The 25,196-nt window shown below is 41.0% G+C and overlaps 1 protein-coding gene across 6 annotated transcripts in view; it reads left to right on the top strand.

Moving 5' to 3' along the window:
* The window catches only part of DEUP1 (deuterosome assembly protein 1), a 142,307-nt gene that overhangs the window by 56,197 nt on the left and 60,914 nt on the right, over positions 1–25,196 (top strand). For all 6 annotated transcript variants that reach the window (XM_061405985.1, XM_061405988.1, XM_061405984.1 and 3 more), the window contains 2 exons: positions 11,190–11,335; positions 18,711–18,816. In XM_061405985.1, coding sequence (XP_061261969.1) covers positions 11,190–11,335; positions 18,711–18,816 — 252 coding nt within the window. The remainder of the gene's footprint in view (positions 1–11,189; positions 11,336–18,710; positions 18,817–25,196) is intronic.

The raw sequence follows: 25,196 nt of genomic DNA, 5'->3' as shown, positions 1-25,196 counted from the left end.
ACCTTTGGCCTCTTTCTACCGATTCCTCCGTGTCAGCCCATTTCTGAGTCCCACTGTCTTCCCCCTCAGGTGGAGATCATGGCTCCCGGTCACCGCCTGAGCACTTCTCTAAGATACTCCACCTCAGGCTCTTCTTCCAGGGCCATTTCTCAGTGTTTGGTCGACTGCCTCCCTCCTCCTGCCGCACTGTCTGTGAGATGACACATGGGCCTCATCCTAGCCCTTCTTTCTCCACATCCATCTTCTATGTCCCCCGTCCCCAGGCTGGCAAGGAGTCGAACACAGACTCCCAGCTTCTCCTGCCCTGTGGCATTTCTCAGAGATGCTCCCCACCCCAAAATCCGGCTCCATTGGAGGAGGGGGTGTTATTCTAATGCACAGGAGAAAGCAGATGTAAACAAGCAAGCCCAGCTAAACCACAAATACTAAATGCTGAGGAACTCATACAGTTTCTAGAAACAGAAAAGACATTGATGCTGTTTTCTCTGGCTTCTCTAGAAGGTAAATGAGACAAGCACCTCCTCTTCTGCTCTAGAGCTCGTCTGGTGTTCAGCTCACTGTCAGCCTCACAGTGCTGGCGGAGCTGGGTTTGCGGTTCAGGCAGTTCTCACGGGCTTCCCTTCACCTGGGGCCTGCTTCCCCTTTGTCTCCCGGGATAGGAGCCACCGGTCACGCCTCTGGCTCTGCATTAAAGGCAACTTATATTTACATCTTTGTAGCTGTCTTTGTCAGAGAAGGCAATGGCACCCCACTCCAGTACTCTTGCCCGGAAAATCCCATGGATGGAGGAGCCTGGTGGGCTGCAGCCCATGGGGTTGCTAAGAGTCTGACACGACTGAACAACTTCACTTTCACTTTTCACTTTCATGCACTGGAGAAGGAAATGGCAACCCACTCCAGTGTTCTTTCCTGGAGAATCCCAGGGACACGGGAGCCTGACAGGCTGCCGTCTATGGGGTCGCACAGAGTCGGACACAACTGAAGGGACTCAGCAGCAGCAGCAGCAGCTGCCTTTGTACTGGTTGGATCCTGCACCAGGGTCACAGTCAATAAATGAAATTGGTTTTCTGGGTATTACCTGAATATTCTCCCCTTGTTCTCAGACTGAGGACTTCTCTTTGCCGCTTCTTGAGGTCTTTTTGGCTCTGGTCCCTAGGAATCTGTTTTCTGCTCCGACCTATTTTGTTCTGTTTTCATTGGTTTGCCTGAAACATATTTCTTCTGTAGCTCTAGTTATGAAGCTTGGTTCTACTTTTTAGTGAGATCCTGATTCTTCAAGAACATTAATTCCTTTTAATCTCTCCAAAAAGAGTTCTGTTTGAATTTATTACAGCCCAAGAACATTGTCTTTTATAGACAGAGATTCAGCTTTTGGTTCTTGGCTCACATGTGGAATAGAAATCTCTATTCCTGCCCAGTGTTCTAGGAAGAGGTTCTGTTCCCCTTTCATGGCAGCGTGACTGACTTTCTCTATAATGCTTTCCTTCATCAACCCCACTTTTCTCCTTCTCAGAACTTCATCTTTTATACTTTTCCAAGAAGTACACTGGAGAATCTTGTTAAAAGAAAGAAGGCTGCAAATGGAGGAAGTGTGTGCATTGAGAAGCATTAATAAATTAACATTCCCGGTCCAGATCACAACCCCTGCTGTCTCTGCGTGAGCACCGTAAGCCTGTGCTGCTCACCCTGTCACACTCGGGCTCCTGTGCACAAGTGAGAAAGTGCAGCCTGAGAGTGAATGCATTGCCGGAAGGTAGAGGACGTCACCTCCTGATGGCCAACGCCATGGTATCCATCCTTTAGCACAATTGTCATATTGATTGACCCTTCTAATGCATGATATGACTCATCCCTCACCCACGATTTTTACAGACTTGCAGGGTGGGAGTGGGGAGCTTACCTGTACTCCTGAGAAGGCTCTGTAGGTTGTCTGGGCTAAGGAAGGTCCATGTTAGCAGGAATAGAGACACAGATGTAGAGAACAAACTCCTGGACCCTGCAGGGGAAAGGGAGGGTGGGATAAACTGGGAGAGGAATGTTGCCGTATATACATTACCATGTGTAAGATAAACAGCTGGTGGGAAGCTGCTGTGTAGCTCACGGAGCTCAGCTTGGTGCTGTGATGATCTGGACGGATAGGATGGGTGTGGTGGGGAGAGAGGCTCAAGAGGGAGGGGCTCCAGTATACATATAGCTGGTTCACATTGTTATACAGCAGAAACTAACAGCCTTGTAAAGCAATTATATTCCAATAATAAAATTTCTTAAAAAATGAAAGTTCATGTCACCCACTTTGACTTTTCCTTATAAATATTTATTAATGTACTTAATTTATTAACATTCCTAAATATATACCAACAGAATAAAAACCCAACTACTCATAGAAGTCAAAATAATTATAAAATATTTTGATTGATACTTATACTAAAGTTTATAAATATAACTATCTTAATTTCCTAACTGTTCTGAAAGAAAGGTGTTAGTTGCTCAGTCCTGTTTGCCTCTTTGAGATCCCGTGGACTGTAGCCCGCCAGGCTCCTCTGTCCATGGGATTCTCTAGGCAAGAATACTAGAATGGGTTGCCATTCCCTTCTCCAGGGGATCTTCCTGACCCTGGAATCGAACCCAGGTCTCCTGCATTGCAGGAAATTCTTAACCATCTCAGCCATGAGCCACCAGGGAAGCTGATGTTCCTTTAAATCAGTGAGGTGATTTTGCTTCCCCAGTGACACTTGGCAATACTTGTCATATGTTAGTGCTCCACAATACAGTCTTTGGTTATCACTAAGAGGACGACTGAACAACTTCACTTTCACTTTTCACTTTCATGCACTGGAGAAGGAAATGGCAACCCACTCCAGTGTTCTTTCCTGGAGAATCCCAGGGACACGGGAGCCTGACAGGCTGCCGTCTATGGGGTCGCACAGAGTCGGACACAACTGAAGGGTTACTCAGCAGCAGCAGCAGCAGCTGCCTTTGTACTGGTTGGATCCTGCACCAGGGTCACAGTCAATAAATGAAATTGGTTTTCTGGGTATTACCTGAATATTCTCCCCTTGTTCTCAGACTGAGGACTTCTCTTTGCCGCTTCTTGAGGTCTTTTTGGCTCTGGTCCCTAGGAATCTGTTTTCTGCTCCGACCTATTTTGTTCTGTTTTCATTGGTTTGCCTGAAACATATTTCTTCTGTAGCTCTAGTTATGAAGCTTGGTTCTACTTTTTAGTGAGATCCTGATTCTTCAAGAACATTAATTCCTTTTAATCTCTCCAAAAAGAGTTCTGTTTGAATTTATTACAGCCCAAGAACATTGTCTTTTATAGACAGAGATTCAGCTTTTGGTTCTTGGCTCACATGTGGAATAGAAATCTCTATTCCTGCCCAGTGTTCTAGGAAGAGGTTCTGTTCCCCTTTCATGGCAGCGTGACTGACTTTCTCTATAATGCTTTCCTTCATCAACCCCACTTTTCTCCTTCTCAGAACTTCATCTTTTATACTTTTCCAAGAAGTACACTGGAGAATCTTGTTAAAAGAAAGAAGGCTGCAAATGGAGGAAGTGTGTGCATTGAGAAGCATTAATAAATTAACATTCCCGGTCCAGATCACAACCCCTGCTGTCTCTGCGTGAGCACCGTAAGCCTGTGCTGCTCACCCTGTCACACTCGGGCTCCCGTGCACAAGTGAGAAAGTGCAGCCTGAGAGTGAATGCATTGCCGGAAGGTAGAGGACGTCACCTCCTGATGGCCAACGCCATGGTATCCATCCTTTAGCACAATTGTCATATTGATTGACCCTTCTAATGCATGATATGACTCATCCCTCACCCACGATTTTTACAGACTTGCAGGGTGGGAGTGGGGAGCTTACCTGTACTCCTGAGAAGGCTCTGTAGGTTGTCTGGGCTAAGGAAGGTCCATGTTAGCAGGAATAGAGACACAGATGTAGAGAACAAACTCCTGGACCCTGCAGGGGAAAGGGAGGGTGGGATAAACTGGGAGAGGAATGTTGCCGTATATACATTACCATGTGTAAGATAAACAGCTGGTGGGAAGCTGCTGTGTAGCTCACGGAGCTCAGCTTGGTGCTGTGATGATCTGGACGGATAGGATGGGTGTGGTGGGGAGAGAGGCTCAAGAGGGAGGGGCTCCAGTATACATATAGCTGGTTCACATTGTTATACAGCAGAAACTAACAGCCTTGTAAAGCAATTATATTCCAATAATAAAATTTCTTAAAAAATGAAAGTTCATGTCACCCACTTTGACTTTTCCTTATAAATATTTATTAATGTACTTAATTTATTAACATTCCTAAATATATACCAACAGAATAAAAACCCAACTACTCATAGAAGTCAAAATAATTATAAAATATTTTGATTGATACTTATACTAAAGTTTATAAATATAACTATCTTAATTTCCTAACTGTTCTGAAAGAAAGGTGTTAGTTGCTCAGTCCTGTTTGCCTCTTTGAGATCCCGTGGACTGTAGCCCGCCAGGCTCCTCTGTCCATGGGATTCTCTAGGCAAGAATACTAGAATGGGTTGCCATTCCCTTCTCCAGGGGATCTTCCTGACCCTGGAATCGAACCCAGGTCTCCTGCATTGCAGGAAGATTCTTAACCATCTCAGCCATGAGCCACCAGGGAAGCTGATGTTCCTTTAAATCAGTGATTCTCTACTGAGGTGATTTTGCTTCCCCAGTGACACTTGGCAATACTTGTCATATGTTAGTGCTCCACAATACAGTCTTTGGTTATCACTACAGGGAAGAGGGGTGTTATTGGCATTTAGTGGGTAGAGGTTTGGGTTGCTGCTAAACATCTAAAACAATCTCACAATGTACGAGACAAACCCCACAACAAAGAATTATACAGACCAAATTGTAAATTTTGCTGAGGCTGAGAAACCTTGCTTTAAATTTTGAAATGTTATTTTTCTCATAGACTTCACCAGTAATTCTCTAAGTGTACTTGTGATGTTTTCCAGAGTTAATGATAAATTTTGCTGTGACTGGGTTTTATTTATTTATAATCCACCAATTTCTATGAGAAAGTTTCCCAAAATTAGTTTTACAGATTTTTGTTCATGTAAAAACTAATTTATTTATCCTTGGATCTAAGAGCATTAGTAAATTTAAACATCTCCATTTTATACTTTACAAGGGATTGACTTGTTTAAAAAAAGCAATTCAAATTATTCTGGATTAAGTTTCACACACCAAAAAGTGTTATAGTTCTAATGAAAAGACTTTTGAGAAATAATTTGCTTCAAAACCTTCAAGATGTCTAAAAATTTTATAACTAAACAGATGGGCCTTAAACTTGTTTTACAAAAATTATGTTTTACCAAATGGGAATAATTAGAGGTGAATGATCACTATAACCAGTGCGTGTTTTTAGAAACAAGTTTCTCGTCTCTTTTTGAGAAACTGTCATGTGTTAGTGCTCCGCATCTTGCACATACATTTAAAAAGACAACCGTTTCAGCCCGCAGTACTGTCACTTACTGTATATAAAATTCTCTTTCGTTTACAACGCACTTTAATGCCAGCTGCATCTGAATTTCCACAGAATCACATCTTCTCACTTGTCTTTCTACAACCTTGAAATGTGTCAGCAGACACATCTATTCCATTACATGTATTTATTTTCTGTGCTGCACTACACTCACATTTTGAAAGTGTGCAATATTTCCCATTGGTAGTCAATGACAGAAATAAATTGTTCTGTATTTTTTCTAATATCTATGCCAAAAAATATGACCTTTCTTTGCTTGTTAATGTGTCATTAAGCTATTAGAGCCGCACAGTCCTATAGAAATATAATACACAAATGTAACTTAAACTTTACTAGGAGAAGGCAATGGCACCCAACTCCAGTACTCCTGCCTGGAAAATCCCACGGACGGAGGAGCCTGGTGGGCTACAGTCCATGGGGTCGCTAGGAGTCAGACACGACTAAGCGACTTCACTTTCACTTTTCACTTTCATGCATTGGAGAAGGAAATGGCAACCCACTCCAGTACTCTTGCCTGGAAAATCTTATGGACGGAGGAGCCTGGTGGGCTGCAGTCCATGGGGTCGCTAAGAGCCAGACACGACTGAGCAACTTCACTTTGACTTTTCACTTTCATGCATTGGAGAAGGAAATGGCAACCCATTCCAGTGTTCTTGCCTGGAGAATCCCATGGACAGGGGAGCCCTGATGGGGTGCCATGTATGGGGTCGCACAGAGTTGGGCATGACTGAAGCGACTTAGCAGCAGCAGTAGCCACATTAAAAAACGTCATAAGAAATGGGTAAAATTAATATATAATAGTAATAAATTTTATTCAGCACAACACATATCCAAAGTGTTATCATTTCAACATAAAATCAATGTCAAAAAATTATTAATGAGATATTTTACATTTCTTTTCATAATTAGCCTTCAAAATCCAGTGTATATGTTACACTTGCAGCACATCTCAATTTGGATATTAAGTATCACCAGGAATACCTGATCTGTATTTAGATTTTATAAAATTTACAGTTAAAATTTTAGACTTGCATACACACACAAGTTGTTCCAAGTAAACTTGACAGTGTTCCAATAACTGAATCAAGTACCAAAGAATCATTTTCCTGAATATTTGCATCCACATTGGCAAATAATTGATTTGACTTTTTATACAAAAGCATGCTAATTTTAAAACTACATCTAAGTTAAATCCCCAATTCTTGTGTCAACCCAGTACTATTGACTTTGAATTCAAAGGGATATTACGTAAGTCAAAAAAGCAACTCAATTTATCAATAGCAATAAAGCTTCTTTTCTTATACTCTATAGTAAATTTACATAAGGCTGTCAATTAAAAACTTTCACATATTCCTACATGTTAGAAAAACGTGTCGAATCATTATTTATTGTAAGTTTCAGGTTTAACTTCTCTTTTCTGTGTCTCTGGATCACAAATAAGCCTTTTATCCCTTAATGATATCTCCAAATGTGACGCTTTTAGGTATTATTGTCTAATGACAGTACATAAATGACTCATTATTATCAGATTTTATAGAATTTTTGTCAGTTGTCACCCATGGTGATACTACATTTTGCTGGTCTGGAGTTAGAGCCCTCTTGTGACCCCTCTTCCCCAAGGAAGGCAGGCCCACTCCTCTACATGCAGTTTCACGTTCGATTGCTCCCTGGTGGCAAATTTGCAATGCAGGGAGCCCAGAGAATACCTTCTTAAATTGGGTAAAGTAATGCATGACATCCACATAAAGTTTATTTCAGTTCAGTTCAGTTCAGTTCAGTCAGTCAGTCGTGTCCGACTCTTTGTGACCCCATGGACTGCAGGACACCAGGCCTCCCTGTCCATCACCAACTCCCGGAGTCCACCCAAACCCATGTCCATTGAGTCAGTGATGCCATCCAACCATCTCATCCTCTGTCGTCCCCTTATCCTTCTGCCCTCAATCTTTCCCAACATCAGGGTCTTTTCAAATGAGTCAGTTCTTCGCATCAGGTGGCCAAAGTACTGGAGATTTAGCATCAACATCAGTCCTTACAATGAACACCCAGGACTGATCTCCTTTAAGATGGACTGGTTGGATCTCCGTGCAGTCTCAAGGGACTCTCAAGAGTCTTCTCCAACACCACAGTTCAAAAGCAGCAATTTTTCGGCACTCAGCTTTCTTTATAGTCCAGCTCTCACATCCATACATGACCACTGGAAAAACCATAGCCTTTGTTGGCAAAGTAATGTCTCTGCTTTTTAATATGCTCTCTAGGTTGGTCATAACTTTCCTTCCAAGGAGTAAATGTCTTTATTAGCAGTGCCCTAAGAGCAGCCCTGCCCTCATCTTTACCAATAAGCTGCAGGTTTGTTTTAATTATTTTTCATGAAAAAATTATTTTTGAGTCTTAAATGTTCTACCTAGACTAGTAGACAAAAGATTTTAATTTTTCCATTGCAGAATCTGCCACTTATGAGCTGTGTAACTTTGGGCCAACCCTGGCCCTCAATTTGCTCATCTGTAAAAATGGAAATTTTTACAATTGTTGACCATTACCAGATGGTCAACACTGAAATCAGATTGATTATATTCTTTGCAGCCAAAGATGGAGAAGCTCTATACAGTCAGCAAAAAGAAGACTGGGAGTAGACTGGCTCAGATCATGAACTTACTGCCAAATTCAGACTTAAATTGAAGAAAGTAAGGAAACCCACTAGAGCATTCAGGTATGACCTGAATCAAATCCCTTATGATTATACAGTGGAAGTGAGAAGTAGATTTAAGGGATTAGATATGATAGAGTGCCTGATGAACTATGGACGGAGGTTCGTGACATTGTACAGGAGACAGGGATCAAGACCATCCCCATGGAAAAGATGCAAAAAAGCAAAATGGCTGCCTGGGGAGGCCTTATAAATAGCTGTGAAAAGAAGAGAAGTGAAAAGCAAAGGAGAAAAGGAAAGATATAAGCATCTGAATGCAGAGTTCCAAAGAATAGCAGGAAGAGATAAGAAAACCTTCCTCAGCGATCAATGCAAAGAAATAGAGGAAAACAACAGAATGGGAAAGACTAGAGATCTCTTCAAGAAAATTAGAGATAACAAGGGAACATTTCATGCAAAGATGGGCTCAATAAAGGACAGAAATGGTAGGGACCTAACAGAAGCAGAAGATATTAAGAAGAGGTGGCAAAAATACACAGAAGAACTGTACAAAAAAGATCTTCATGACCCAGATAATCATGATAGTGTGATCACTGACCTAGAGCTAGACATCCTGGAATGTGAAGTCAAGTGGGCCTTAGGAAGCATCACTACGAATAAAGCTAGTGGAGATGATGGAATTCCAGTTGAGCTATTTCAAATCCTGAAAGATGATGCTGTGAAAGTGCTGCACCCAATATGCCAGCCAATTTGGAAAACTCAGCAGTGGCCACAGGACTGGAAAAGGTCAGTTTTCATTCCAATCCCAAAGAAAGGCAATGCCAAAGAATGCTCAAACTACTGCACAGTTGCACTCATCTCACACGCTAGTAAAGTAATGCTCAAAAAAGCCAGGCTTCAGCAATACGTGAACCGTGAACTTCCAGATATTCAAGCTGGTTTTAGAAAAAGCAGAGGAACCAGAGATCAAATTGACAACATCTGCTGGATCACGGAAAACTCAAGAGAGTTCCAGAAAAACATCTATTTCTGCTTTATTGACTATGCCAAAGCCTTTGACTGTGTGGATCACAATAAACTGTGGAAAATTCTGAAAGAGATGGGAATACCAGACCACCTGACCTGGCCCTTGAGAAACCTATATGCAGGTCAGGAAGCAAGAGTCAGAACTGGACATGGAACAACAGACTGGTTCCAAATAGGAAAAGGAGTACATCAAGGCTGTGTATTGTCACCCTGCTTATTTAACTTATATGCAGAGTACATCATTAGAAACGCTGGGCTGGAAGAAGCACAAGCTAGAATCAAGATTGCTGGGAGAACTATGAATAACCTCAGATATTCAGATGACACCACCCTTATGGCAGAAAGTGAAGAAGAACTAAAAAGCCTCTTGATGAAAGTGAAAGAGGAGAATGAAGAAGTTGGCTTAAAGCTCAATGTTCAGAAAACTAAGATCATGGCATCCGGTCCCATCACTTCATGGGAAATAGATGGGGAAACAGTGGAAACAGTGTCAGACTTTATTTTTCTGGGCTCCAAAATCACTGCAGATGGTGATTGTAGCCATGAAATTAAAAGACACTTACTCCTTGGAAGGAAAGTTATGACCAACCTAAATAGCATATTGAAAAGCAGAGATATTACTTTGCCAACAAAGGTCCATCTAGTCAAGGCTATGATTTTTCCAGTGGTCATGTATGGATGTGAGAGCTGGACTATGAAGAAAGCTGAGTGCCGAAAAATTGGTGCTTTTGAACTGTGGTGTTGGAGAAGACTCTTGCGAGTCCCTTGGACTGCAAGGAGATCCAACCAGTCCATCCTAAAAGAAATCAGTCCTGTGTGTTCATTGGAAGGACTGATGTTGACACTGAAACTCCAGTGCTTTGGCCACCTGATGCACAGAGTTGACTCACTGGAAAAGACTCTGATGTTTGGAGGGATTAGGGGCAGGAGGAGAAGGGGACGACAGAGGATGAGATGTCTGGATGGCATCACTGACTCGATGGACATGAGTTTGAGTAAACTCCTGGAGTTGGCGATGGACAGGGAGGCCTGGCGTGCTGTGATTCATGGGGTCCCAAAGAGTCAGACACAACTGAGCTACTAAACTAAACTGAACTGAAAAATGGCAGTAGATTTGATGACTGATTCACTGCAGGCCATCTCGAACCTTCTCCACTCTCAGAAATTCCCTTTTCAAGGCCCACTTCCACCTCTCCTTCCACTGGCATTGCCTTTGTCCTTCACAAGGAAAATACAAGCCAACAGATGTCCGCCCTCCTACCCCTCCTTCCAAATGCGTGTGTCTCCATTCCATCTTCCTCCCTTCTTTCCTGTTGACATCTTCCTCCCTTCTTTCCTGTTGAAAGGGCAGCGGGACTCTCTTCTCCTTTAGGCAACTCTTTCACTTGTGCTTTGGGACCCACCTCACCCACCTTCTCTGGACCGTGACAGCATCAGTGTTAACCCTTCTCTGTCCCAGCTGGATCCTTCCCAACAGCTTCTAAACTTGCTCAAGCCTCTGCTATTATCCAAATAAAACATGGGGCTCACAGGATTGCTGGTGTTTCTAGTTACCAGCTAAAGTAGGGCTACTGTTGGGCAATAATGGAACCATAAACCACAGTTTATAATTCACGTTGTTGGCCAGCTTTGAAATTAGGTTTTTCTTGGCCATTCACAATTATTTGCATTAATCCAAATTTTAGGCATTGGTACTCATGCTTTTATGTTTCCCTCTTTCATATAGTATGGCCATATGTGGATGATTCTTTGTCTTTATTACTAGACTGTGAGCTTGTGAGGACAGATCCTGTGTCTGTATCCTCAGTGCTGAGCAGAGTTAAGAGTTCAGTAAGTATTTGTTGAATAAATGAATGAAATTCTGTAAAGCTAAGCCAGCAAAGGACTAGGTATCAGGTCATTTGAAATTAGGATGCTTCATATATATTAAATATTTTAAAATGTATTGCATACATCATGATATCCAAATGTGAGCATTGAAAAATTTTGATGTTTTTATTTAGGCCATGGAAGCAGGACTCTCAGAAGTGAAAAGTGAGTTACAGTCACGTGATGATCTCTTGAGAATTATAGAAATGGAACGATTGCAGTTGCACAGAGAACTGTTAAAACTAGGAGAGTCCCAAAGTACTCAAGAAAATAAGAAAAGGTATTTTTATATTCAGCAACCTGAGAAGAACTGTTCAAAACATGATGCTTAAATATTTTTAAGAGTTTTATGTTTGAAATTGGAATTAAAAGTCTGTTTTGTATTGTTATGCTATTAATTATAAGGTATTATTAGATATTAAAAATAAAGGTAGTGATTATTTTATCTTCAAAATCTATGTCTTTACTTACCTGGAATATTATAGCATGTTCTGATATTATGGATACTTATGAAGTCAAAGACTTTCTTAGAACATTTATTCTTCAGAATATTGTATGAACAATAGTATCAGTTCAGTTCAGTTCAGTCACTCTGTCATGTCCGACTCTTTGCGACCCCATGAATCGCAGCATGCCAGGCCTCCCTGTCCATCACCAACTCCCGGAGTTCACTGAGACTCACGTCCATCAAATCAGTAATGCCATCCAGCCATCTCATCCTCTGTCGTCCCCTTCTCCTCCTGCCCCCAATCCCTCCCAGCATCAGAGTCTTTTCCAATGAGTCAACTCTTCCCATAAGGTGGCCAAAGTACTGGAGTTTCAGCTTCAGCATCATTCCCTCCAAAGAAATTCCAGGGCTGATCTCCTTCAGAATGGACTGGTTGGATCTCCTTGCAGTCCAAGGGACTCTCAAGAGTCTTCTCCAACACCACAGTTCAAAAGCATCAATTCTTCGGCGCTCAGCCTTCTTCACAGTCCCAACTCTCACATCCATACATGACCTCTGGAAAAACCATAGCCTTGACTAGACGGACCTTTGTTGGCAAAGTAATGTCTCTGCTTTTGAATATGCTATTTAGGTTAGTCATAACTTTCCTTCCAAGGAGTAAGTGTCTTTTAATTTCATGGCTGCAATCACCATCTGCAGTGATTTTGGAGCCCCAAAAATAAAGTCTGACACTGTTTCCACTGTTTCCCCATCTATTTCCCATGAAGTGATGGGACCGGATGCCATGATCTTTGTTTTCTGAATGTTGAGCTTTAAACCATCTTTTTCACTCTCCACTTTCACTTTCATCAAGAGGCTTTTGAATTCCTCTTCACTTTCTGCCATAAGGGTGGTGTCATCTGCATATCTGAGGTTATTGATATTTCTCCCGGCAATCTTGATTCCAGCTTGTGTTTCTTCCAGTCCAGCGTTTCTCATGATGTACTCTGCATAGAAGTTAAACAGGGTGAAAATATACAGCCTTGACATACTCCTTTTCCTATTTGGAACCAGTCTGTTGTCCCATGTCCAGTTCTAACTGTTGCTTCCTGACCTGCATACAGATTTCTCAAGAGGCAGGTCGGGTGGTCTGGTATTCCCATCTCTTTCAGAATTTTCCACAGTTTATTGTGATCCACACAGTCAAAGTCTTTGGCATAGTCAATAAAGCAGAAATAGATGTTTTTTCTGGAACTCTCTTGCTTTTTCCATGATCCAGGGGATGTTGGCAATTTGATCTCTGGTTCCTCTGCCTTTTCTAAAACCAGCTTGAACATCAGGAAGTTCACGGTTCACGTATTACTGAAGCCTGGCTTGGAGGATTTTGAGCATTACTTTACTAGCATGTGAGATGAGTGCAATTGTGTGGTAGTTTGAGCATTCTTTGTCATTGCCTTTCTTTGGGATTGGAATGAAAACTGACCTTTTCCAGTCCTTTGGCCACTACTGAGTTTTCCCAAGTTCTAGCATATTGAGTGCAGCACTTTCACAGCATCATCTTTCAGGATTTGAAATAGCTCAACTGGAATTCCATCACCTCCACTAGCTTTGTTCATAGTGAGGCTTTCTAAGGCCCACTTGACTTCACATTCCAGGATGTCTGGCTCTAGGTCAGTGATCACACCATCGTGATTATCTGGGTCGTGAAGATCTTTTTTGTACAGTTCTTCTGTGTATTCTTGCCATCTCTTCTTAATATCTTCTGCTTCTGTTAGGTCCATACCATTTCTGTCCTTTATCGAGCCCATCTTTGCATGAATGTTCCCTTGTTATCTCTAATTTTCTTGAAGAGATCTCTAGTCTTTCCCATTCTGTTGTTTTCCTCTATTTCTTTGCATTGATCGCTGAAGAAGGCTTTCTTATCTCTTCTTGCTATTCTTTGGAACTCTGCATTCAGATGCTTGTATCTTTCCTTTTCTCCTTTGCTTTTCACTTCTCTTCTTTTCACAGCTATTTGTAAGGCCTCCCCAGGCAGCCATTTTGCTTTTTTGCATTTCTTTTCCATGGGGATGGTCTTGATCCCTGTCTCCTGTACAGTATCACAAACCTCATTCCATAGTCCATCAGGCAGTCTATCTATCAGATCTAGGCCCTTAAATCTATTTCTTACTTCCACTGTATAATCATAAGGGATTTAATTTAGGTCATAACTGAATGGTCTAGTGGTTTTCCCTACTTTCTTCAACGTAAGTCTGAATTTGATAATAAGGAGTTCATGATCTGAGCCACAGTCATTCCTGGTCTTGTTTTGTTGACTGTATAGAGCTTCTCCATCTTTGGCTGCAAAGAATATAATCAATCTGATTTCGGTGTTGACCATCTGGTGATGTCCATGTGTAGAGTCTTCTCTTGTGTTGTTGGAAGAGGGTGTTTGCTATGACCAGTGCATTTTCTTGGCAAAACTCTATTAGTCTTTGCCCTGCTTCATTCCGTATTCCAAGGCCAAATTTGCCTGTTACTTCAGGTGTTTCTTGACTTCCTACTTTTGCATTCCAGTCCCCTATAATGAAAAGGACATCTTTTTTGGGTGTTAGTTCTAAAAGGTCTTGTAGGTCTTCATATAATTAAATATTAGCTCCATACTATAAACAATCAGTGTTTATAAATAAGATTTACTACATGTTTTTCAAATGTTTTTATGTTGATGGTCTTAAGCATCAACTTTTCACTCATAAATGTTTTATTTATTTTGGCCTCCAAACTCATCACCTTGTCAGTTCCATTAAGAGTTTTGTTAGGGCAGATGTTTTATCCTCTTTTAAAGTCAGGAATTGTGTAGCATATAACCACAAAGGAAATGGCACTGCTGAGGATTATTAAATGTCTATATTTGTGAATAAGACTGTTCTAACTATTCCCTGCTGTTCCAATTCTCAGTAGACCTTGAGTCCTTCTCACATCTGAAGGCTAATGCCAGATCAGTGATAGGACTTTAGAAACTGAATGGCCAAAAGAGGATGGATATTTATTGAAAGATGATTACATTGTTTTAAAGTGTTAGTTGCTCAGTCATGTCTAACTCCTTGTGACCCCATAGACTGTAGCCCACCATGCTCCTCTGACCATGGGATTCTCCAGGCAAGAGTACTGGTGTGGGTTACTATGCCCTCCTCCAGGGGATCTCCCTGACCCAGGGATCGAACTGGGGTCTCCTGCACTGCAGGCAGGTTCTTTACTATCTGAGCCACCAAGGGAAGCATTATTTTTTCAAAGCTGTAGGACCTGCTAGCATTCCTTTGAGGTCTTCAAATGGCAAATTAATATTCCCCAGAGTAACCTCTTGTCCATCTAACCAAGAGTGGTAGAATGCCTATTAGCCAGTACGAGCTTTAGAGTGGTCAGATATACAAGCTATATGTCATCACCACTGATCATTAATAAATCCACTGGAAATATATTATGTGCAAGACACTGTTCCGGTGTGGTGAGTTGGTGAAAAATGTCTTCACATATGGAATGTATATGCCTAAGAAATTTCCTATAAACATAAGAAATTTCCAAGAATAGCAAACCATTCAGCCCATGTCTAGCTTTGGTTTATGAAGAGCATTATAGGTATTTTCTCTGGAGCTGTATCTCACACAGTCAATTTTTAATTCCAGACATGGCCAACTTTCCTTGAATATATGATTTAATCTAAAACCTTACAGTTATTTGCATATTTGGCCAATACAACTCTTCTGTTATGCCTGCTTACATTTTCTATTTAAGCTGGTATATATTTTGGTCTCCAAATTACAGCCTTCTCATTTGGAGGATAGTCTTCAGTTCTAGTATTCTGAGATTCGATGAAAAATAGGTATTTAACTTTTCACAGCTTCTGTTGTATTTTAGACTTCGGGCATAGTCTTCTCAGCCTTCATCTTTCCCATTGAAAATTTCTAATCCTTTTAGTTTGTGTTCATTTGAACATGATTCTGTCCTCTTTATCGTTTTTTTTTTGTTTGAATTCTGTTTGTTTTTTACAGTTGTATTAGGGTGAAGCAGCCAAGGCTACTGAGTGTAAACACACAATAGTTTTATCACAGTAGCCTTGTAGTGTTTTTATTTATTTTCAAAACTTTTCTCATTAATGCCAAGATTTTGTTAGCTTTTTCTTTTCTTTACTTATAGAAGCATCTTGGGATGACATGTTCTGAGAGTTATTAAAAATAATTCCTACATTCCCTTCTTACATGATAAATGATAGTTCCTTTGTGTCTTTATGTTAACATGATTATTATTTTCTTCTTGAACTTGTCCACATTAAAGCTTGATGTTTATTCCACTCACTCACTGAAATTTATAAGATCATTATGAGGTTTTTACCATTCAGTGCAGCATTCCACTCCCTGAATTGCTTGGAAAGAATTAACAATAGGAAATTTCATTTTTCACCATTTTAAAATCATAGCAAAGAAGACAAATTTAAGATTGATCCTAAAATAATGTTTTAGAATACTGGATAAAATGCTCACAATATATTACTGAGGGGAAACAAAAGGGGCCTGAAAAGCAGTGTGTACAGTACATGCTAATTGTATGGGAAACGTGTGTTTATACACATATGCATAGACAAAAAAGACAGTATACACAAAAATGCTGACAGTGGTTTTCCCTAGATGACATCTTATCGCAGTATATGTACTGTGATAAACTATGTTTTCTACAGAGTTAATATGTATATTTGATGACCAAAAAAAGTAGTCCAGTCCAGACACATGCACCTCAAGGATATCACTATTAATTTATACCTTTTATTTTTTTAACTTTTTGTTTTATATCGGAGTATAGCCAGTTAACAATATTGTGATAGTTTCAGCTGGACAGGAAAGGGACTCAGCCATACATAAACATGTATCCATATACACTCTGCTATATTAAAATGGATAGCCAACGAGATCCTACTGTATAGGACAGGGAACTCTACCTGAATGGGAGAGGAGTACAGGGGAGAATGGATACATGTATAATTTATACATTTTAAAAGAGCCCTTTATTTTCCATCTTTTCATTAGTTATTTCTCTCGTCTCTCAGATTTTGTTTTGTTTGTATGTGTGGCTTAAGTTTCTGATTTGTGGAACTATTTTAAAAGCTGTTTGGAAATGTAAAATCATGCTCAGTTACAGGTAGGTACATTCCTCAAAACCCCAGACACTATCAGGTTAGCCCAGCAATAGTGGAAAGCATGCTGTGTTTCTTGCATGGTTATCTTTATTTTTTTTTAAGTTTTTTTTAAATTAATTATTTTAATTGGAGGCTAATTACTTTACAATATTGCATTGGTTTTTGCCAAACATTGACATGAATCAATCACAGGTGTACATGTGTTCCCCATCCAGAACCCCACTCCCACCTCCCTCCCCATTCCATCCATCAGGGTCATCCCAGTGCACCAGCCCTGAGCACCCTGTCTCACGCATCGAACCTGGACCGGTGATCTGCTTCACATATGATAATATACACATTTCAATGCTACCCTCTCAAATCATCCCACCCTCGCCTTCTCCCACAGATTCCAAGAGACTGTTCTGTACATCTGTGTGTCTTTTGCTGTCTCACATACAGGGTTATCGTTACCATATTTCTAAATTCCATGTATATGCGTTAGTATACTGCATTGGTGTTTTTCTTTCTAACTTATTTCACTCTGTATAATAGGCTCCAGTTTCCTCCACCTCATCAGAACTTGATTCAAATGCATTCTTTTTAATGGCTGAGTAATATTCCATTGTGTATATGTAGCACAGCTTTCTTATCCATTCATCTGCCAGTGGACATCTAGGTTGCTTCCATGTCCTGGCTATTGTAAACAATGTTGCAATGAACATTGGCGTACACATGTCTCTTTCAATTCTGGTTTCCTCGGTGTGTATGCCCAGCAGTGGGATTGCTGGGTCATATGGCAGTTCTATTTCCAATTTTTTAAGGGATCTCCACACTGTTCTCCATAGTGGCTGTACTAGTTTGCATTCCCACCAACAGTGTAAGAGGGTTCCTTTTCCTCCGCACCCTCTCCAGCGTTTATTGTTTGTAGACTTTTTGATAGCAGCTATTCTGACCAGCGTGAGATGGTACCTCATTGTGCTTTTGATTTGCACTTCTCTGATAATGAGTGATGATGAGCATCTTTTCATGTGTTTGTTAGCCATCTGCATGTCTTCTTTGGAGAAATGTCTGTTTAGTTCTTTGGCAGCATGGTTATCTTTATTTTTCATGTTTCAACGATTTTTTATTTTACCAATCTCCCTGATGTGGAAGTGAACATTACCTGTTTCTAGTTCTCCAAATTTCCTGTGGAAATTGTACTTTTCATACTAGTTCCTGCCTTTCCTCTCTAGTGCCCATGCTGCTGCTGCTGCTGCATCACTTCAGTCGTGTCCAACTCTGTGTGACCCCATAGATGGCAGCCCACGAGGCTCCCCTGTCTCTGGGATTCTCCAGGCACGAACACTGGAGTGGGTTGCCATTTCCTTCTCCAATGAATGAAAGTGAAAAGTGAATCCTTCTCCAGTGAATGAAAGTGAAAAGTGAAAGTGAAGTCACTCAGTTGTGTCCGACCCTCAGCGACCCCATGGACTGCAGCCCACCAGGCTCCTCCGTCCATGGGGTTTTCCAGGCAGGAGCACTGGAGTGGAGTGCCATTGCCTTCTCTGTCTAGTGCCCATATGTGGTTGCTATTCCATTTTATAAATTGAGCAGCTGAAGAATAGACTATTTGAGCTTTCTCTGGGCAGGCTGTCAGATTTAATCATTTTGGATCACTTTTATGGAGTAGTTGCTCCCCTTGGACATATCCTGACATAGTTCCTTTCCACAATGTAGAAGCAGGTCAGGTGTATTTCCTTTTTTAAACTGGCTCCCAAGCTATTTTATTATATGAAACAATCGTTTTCTTCTTATCCAAAAATCTTATCTACATGTGCAAATTGGGTATTCAGCCAATTTTTAATGTATAATTGAAATTCCATATTAATTACTGTGTTTTATTTTCACTAACACTATTATTTGCACTCAGTTAAATATGTAAATACTTATGGGACCTGAATGTATTAGAACTTTTCATGTGTGTAACTAGAAATGTCTCCAGCAGATTAATAATCTGTCTCTGCAGCCTAGTATGGCCTAAATTAACAATGTAATCATAACAATTTATCAAGTTTAACTTTTATTCATTTTAATTTGTAGACTTGAATTATCTTATTCATCGTCTATTAAAGAAACAGAAAAAAAAAGGAAAGAGCTATTTTCAGTGACCCCAGATCAACCAGATCATGAAAAAGAGTTGAACAAGGTATGGTAAATAAGGAGCTCCATTCTTCCAGGCAGATCTGAAATCTTTGAATACAAAGGGAAAAAAAATCTTCCCTCTCACTCCCTTCTTCCTCCTGCTATTGATGTATTTTCTCCTAAGACAATAACCTACCAAGCTGTAATTTTGACACTTCTCAGTGTGAAGCTATAGGGAACACAAACTTCAGGTCATCACTCTACTGCTGGGACACTGCTCGTGACAGGTAGAGGGCCTCGGGCTCCGTGAAAGGCAGTTGATGGCAAGAGTGAGAGCTCAGCCAGGCACTCAGCCACATGCCAGGTGCATAAATGAGGAAGTTGCCTGTGCCAGTTGCTCAAAGTCCTGTTTCCAGGATGGGGCTGGGCTAATTATTCCTACCTCATAAGGTCATGGGGCTTCCCTTGTGGCTCAGCCGGTAAAGAATCCACCTGCAATGCAGGAAACCTGCCTTCGATTCCTGGGTTGAGAAGATCCCCTGGAGAAGGGAAAGACTACCCACTCCAGTGTTCTGGCCTGGAGAATTCCATGGACTGTATAGTCCATGGGGTTGCAAAGAGTCAGACATGACTCAGCGACTTTGATTTCACTTCAGTTCACTTCATAAGGTCATGATGAGTAAACGAGCTAATACTAGCTGCTACTTAAACAACTCTTGGGCTTCCCTGGTGGCTCAGACGTAAAGAATCTGCCTGCAATGCAGGTGACCCCGGTTCGATCCCTGGGTCAGGAAGATCACCTGAAGCAGGGAATGGCTATCTACTCCAGGATTCTTGCCTGGAGAATCCCATGGAGTGAGGAGCCTGGGGAGCCCCGGTCCATGGAGTTGCAAAGAGCTGGACACAACTGAGCAACTAACATTAAATTGCTCTTGCCATGTGCCAGAAGCTGTTCTAAGGGCTTAGCAAAACCTGATTCTTATATTCCTCACAACCGTCTGATAAAGTGAAAGTCGCTCAGTCATGTCCGACTTTTTGCAAGCCCATGGACTACACAGTGCATGGAATTCCCCAGGCCAGAGTACTGGAGTGGGTAGCCATTCCCTTCTCCAGGGGATCTTCCCAACCCAGGAATCGAACTTGGATCTTCTGCATTGCAGGCAGATTATTTACCAACTGAGCTACCAGGGAAGCCCTCCCATCTGATAAAGTAGGTACTAATACTATCTTCTTTTATATTTGAGGAAACTAAACCACAGAGAAGGTCAGTAATTTCCACCAATATTATAGCTATTAAGTGGCAGAGGCCAGATCTGAATCCAGGCAATCTGGCTCTAGAGTTCATACTCTTCCTTTAAATCCAGAAAATAATGCAAGTAAAGTGCTTAGAACAGGGCCTCCCTAGCTCAGGAGAAGCACCTAATAGATGTTCGCTGCTGTTACTGTTGGTTACACCAAACATGTAGCAAGTACTTTGCCAGCAGCTGGGAACAGGAGTATGAATAAGACCTGGACACTGCCATGGAAGACCCTGTGGGTTTCAACTCTCCTACAAAAAAATACCTCTGTTCTTCCTCTAGTAAAATTCCATTGTGGGGTTTTTTTTCCCATAAGTTTATCCTGGCTGCTACTCACTTTCCTATTCTTTAGGTTTAAGGATTACACAGCATATTCATTAATGTATAGTCTAAACAATTGTTAAAAGTAGGAAAAACCTGGGCATGGCTTTGAATTATCATCCATTGCCCAGAACAGTGCTGAACACAATGAGGGGAAAGAAATATTTAGCGGCCAAATCAATATTAATGCTGAGGTCTCCCATAATTGTATAGGGTCATAAGTTCAACAAACATTTATTGAGTATCTAGTAGGATCCCTGGTGGTGCAGCTGGTAAAGAATCCACCTGCAATGTGGGAGACCTGGGTTTGATCCCTGGGTTGGTAGAATACCCTGGAGAAGGCTGCCGTCTCCAGTATTCTGGCCTGGAGAATTCCATGGACTGTAGTCCATGGGCTCAAAAAGAGCCAGACATGACTGAGTGACTTTCACTTCACTTCAGGACTAGTGCTATTCTGCTTATTTCTGAGGAAATACAATAATGTAAAAGACAAGTCCCATCTCCTGAAAAATTGACTATGAGGCAACTATTAAGTGTAGAAAAAGTTGTTATGAATTAATGAACATTTTTCTTATGTTTTTCACATAATCTCCTGAAACTAATTTTACTGATATTTTAAAATATAATTTGTAAAACTATTCTTTACTGAAAACCCCAGTGAATACCTTATGATGAAAGGTTGATTAAAGACTCCCAAAGTATAGTTATACTGTTCTTAACCTTATAGATTTAGGTAGAGTAATACAACTTAGTGACAGACGGAATCTACTGGTTCTGCCTAGTTTTGATATGGAGGGAGAGAATGCCAGGCACAAATCTCTGCACAGGCTCTGGGAGGCCTCTAGATGACACATTGCTGTGCAGAAAAGCTAGCAAATAAATTGTGTATAAATAGCTAGAGTTTCCAGGAAGTGTTTGGAGAGAGCATTTCATTCTGTAATAAAACCAACAAGAGCCATATATTATGACTCTTGCAAGTATTTTATTTTTCTCTTTTTTCAATATAGAATGATTTTTAGTCACTAATTTTGTGATAAAATTGACATTTTTAATAAACCCAAAAGTCATTTAGAGCTAGGTAAATTAAGCTCATTTAAAGAGTTTTGAAGTATAGCATGCTTTAATATCTAAATGTTGAGAAAATAATAAAAAATAACTTACTCCTTCTTCATGACAGTATATTCATTTTTTCCCACATTTTAGAAGTACTATTTTAAGAACATGTTAAGCTACATCAGTCCAGTTCAGTCTCTCAGTCGTGTCTGACTCTTTGTGACCCCATGGACTGCAGTACGCCAGGCTTCCCTGTCCATAAACATCTCCTGGAGCTTGCTCAAACTCATGTGCATGGAATCAGTGATGCCATCCAACTGTTTCATCCTATGTCATCCCCTTCTCCTCCTGCTTTCAATCTTCTCAGCATCAGGGTCTTTTCTAAGGAGTCAATTCTTCGCATCAGGTAGTCAAAGTATTGGCGTTTCAGCTTCAACATCAGTCCTTCCAATGAATATTCAGGACTAATTTCCTTTAGGACAGACTGGTTGGATCTCCTTGCAGTCCAAGGGACTCTCAAGAGTCTTCTCCAACACCACAATTCCAAAGCATCAGTTCTTCAGTGCTCAGCTTTCTTTATAGTCCAACTCTCACATCCATACATGACTACTGGAAAAACCGTAGCTTTGACTAGATGAACCTTTGTCAGCAAAGTAATGTCTCTGCTTTTTAATATACTGTCTAAGTTGGTCATAGCTTTTCTTCCAATGAGTAAGCATCTTTTAATTTCATGGCTTCAGTCACCATCTGCAGTGATTTGGAGCCCAAAAATAAAGTCTGTCACTGTTTCCATTGTTTCCCCATCTATTTGCCATGAAATGCTGGGACCAGATACCATAATCTTAGTTTTCTGAATGTTGAGTTTTAAGCCTACTTTTTCACTCTCCTCATTCTCTTTCATCAAGAGGCTCTTTATTTCTTCTTCACTTTGTGCCATAAAGGTGGTGTCATCTGTGTATCTGAGATTACTGATATTTCTCCTGGCAATCTTGATTCCAGCTTGTGCTTCATCCAACCTGACATTTTACATGATGCACTCTGCATATAAGTTAAATAAACAGGGTGACAATATACAGCCTTGATGTACTTCTTTACCAATTTGAAACCAGTCTGTTGTTCCATGTCCGGTTCTAACTGTTGCTTCTTGACCTGCATACAGATTTCTCAGGAGGTAGGTAAGGTGGTCTGGTATTCCCGTTATTTTAAGAATTTTCCACAGTTTGTTATAATCCACACAGTCAAAGGCTTTGGCATAGTCAATAAAGCAGAAGTAAATGTTTTTCTGTAACACTCTAGCTTTTTTGATGATCCAACGGATGTTGGCAATTTGATCTCTGGTTCCTCTGCCTTTTCTAAATCCAGCTTGAACATCTAGAGGTTCACTGTTCATGTACTGTTGAAGCCTGGCTTGGAGAATTTTGAGCATTACTTTGCTAGCGTGTGAGATGAGTGCAATTGTGCAGTAGTTTGAACATTCTTGCATTGCCTTTCTTTGGGATTAAAATGAAAACTGACCTTTTCTAGTCCTGTGGCCACTGCTAAGTTTTCCATATTTGCTGCCATATTGAGTGCAGCATTTTAACAGCATCATCTTTTAGGATTTGAAATAGCTCAACTGGAATTCCATTACCTCCACTAGCTTTGTTTGTAGTGATGCTTCCTAAGGCCCACTTGACTTCACAATCTAGGATGTCTGGCTCTAGGTGAGTGATCACACCATCGTAGTTATCTGGGTCATGAAGATCTTTTTTGTACAGTTCTGTATATTCTACATCAGAGGGATGCAATCATAAAATCCAAATTGAGACACATTATAGAACAACCGCAGTGTTCATCAGATAAATTATAAGGAAAAAAATTGGAGAGAGGAGATGGGAGACAAAAGGAGATGTGTAATACTGTGCTGGGCAAATGCGCTTGTACTCCAGCCTCCTACTCTATGCTTCTGCTCTTACGACTGGGTAATTTAGACCCAGCCAGTTCCTTCCCTGAGAGTCTTTTTTTTTTTTTTTTTCATTTATATTTTTAAATGATGGAGTTAGACCACGTGATTTCCAAGGTTACATCCAACTCTGAAATTCTAAAAATGTTAGTATAAAGAATAGATCCAGGTAAGGGATTGGTGGGATGAAGCCTGAAGCTGGACCACCTGCCTTCCTGACCTGAGTATTTTCCATGTTAGGTCATCCCACTCTGGCTTTTTTCCAATGTGGGAACCACATTCCAGGGCTTTGCTCAGACAGGTTACACAGCAGAGTGTAATCAGACTGCCTGTTACCAGGAATGTGATTTATGAACAATTGCATATCTTACTTTTCTATCTAATCTGGAAAATAGAGATTGTGGGGATTAAATAAGATGATGTATGTAGAGTATTTAGAGAACACACACATGCATGCAGGCACAAAGAGAGGCTTTAAAAATATAGGAGCTGGTCTCAATGCATGCACCACATTTAAATCTCTATTCAAACAAATAAATTTAAAAAACATTCATCACACCTCTGATACAAATATAAATTTGATACTGCCTGGGTATTATATGATATTGAGGAATTGTTAGTATTTTTAAGACATTATTCTGGTTACATTTGAAGAGAGAGAGCACACTCATAATCTTTTAGAGATTATGTCTTGAAATTTTTAAAGAAGAAATGAAAAAAAGTTTTCGAAGTAAGTTCCCTGGTGTAAATTCATATAAATCTCTTTGTGCATGGCCCCTGCTTAACCTCCAGCCTTACTTCTCACAGCGCACTGAGTCCAGCCTCGTCAGGCTGCTTGTGGCTCACTGAGCGTGCCCCTCCCTCTGACCCCTTTCCTTTGCTGCACTCGTTGCCTGGGAGCCCATCCCCGTCTCTCTCTCCCCTCGGGCTTCTGTTCATCCCTGTGTCAGTCCCAGGCCCCTTCCTCTGGGACCTGTCCTGATACCCACAGGCTGGAGTAAGCGCTGCTCCACCATGTGCTGCTGGCACTGGTTGCTGCACTCTGTTGTAACTGTGTATTTTCCCACTTCCTCTGATGGACTGTGATTTTCTTTTTCTGAGAACAGTAATTATGTACTTTATCTCAGAACCTCAAGAATCAGAGACAGTGAATTAGAAATGGTGAATGATTTCTAAGGGCCTCCCAGATGGCTCAGTGGTAAAGAATCTGCCTGCAATGCAGGAGACACAAGAGACATGGATTTGATCCCTGGGTTGGGAAGACCCCCTGGAGAAGGAAATGGGAACCCGCTCCAGTGTTCTTGCCTGGGAAATCCCATGGACAAAGGAGCTGGAGGGCTGTGGTCCACAAGAGTGCAGATGATTTCTAGGAAGATGAGAGGAGGCTGAACCAAGACGGAGGTAGTGGGAATGGAGAGCAGAGGCAGGACTCAGGAGAGGCTGAAACAGAAGGACCATGGTTTCCTACCTGACTTGATTTGGGAGGGTGAGGGTGGGGAGGAGTCCAGGGTGACCCAGCAGTTTCTACCATGGGAGGTTTAGTGAATGTTAAGAATATGAGATTCCACAGGCTAAGAAAAGTGGGTGATGCTTTTTCATGAACACATGAAGTTTGAAATTTATTATAACATGATTCTGAAAAACACAGTGTTCAGTCACAAATAGTACAGCACAATTTAGTCCCCCAAAAAGCACGGAATTTAGAGCCAACAGTCCTAAGTTCTGTACCTCGTCCTTCCAGTTCATAGTTTATGACTTTGAGCAAGTCCCTTCTCTGAGCCAACTCTTTTCTCCCTAAAAACTGGTTCGTCAGTCTCTTGGTGGTAGGGC

The sequence above is a fragment of the Bos javanicus genome, chromosome 29, assembly GCF_032452875.1.
Source record: "Bos javanicus breed banteng chromosome 29, ARS-OSU_banteng_1.0, whole genome shotgun sequence".
Lineage (NCBI taxonomy): Eukaryota > Metazoa > Chordata > Mammalia > Artiodactyla > Bovidae > Bos > Bos javanicus.
The sequence above is the reverse complement of the archived record's forward strand: the minus strand, read 5'-3'. Positions and strand labels throughout refer to the sequence as shown.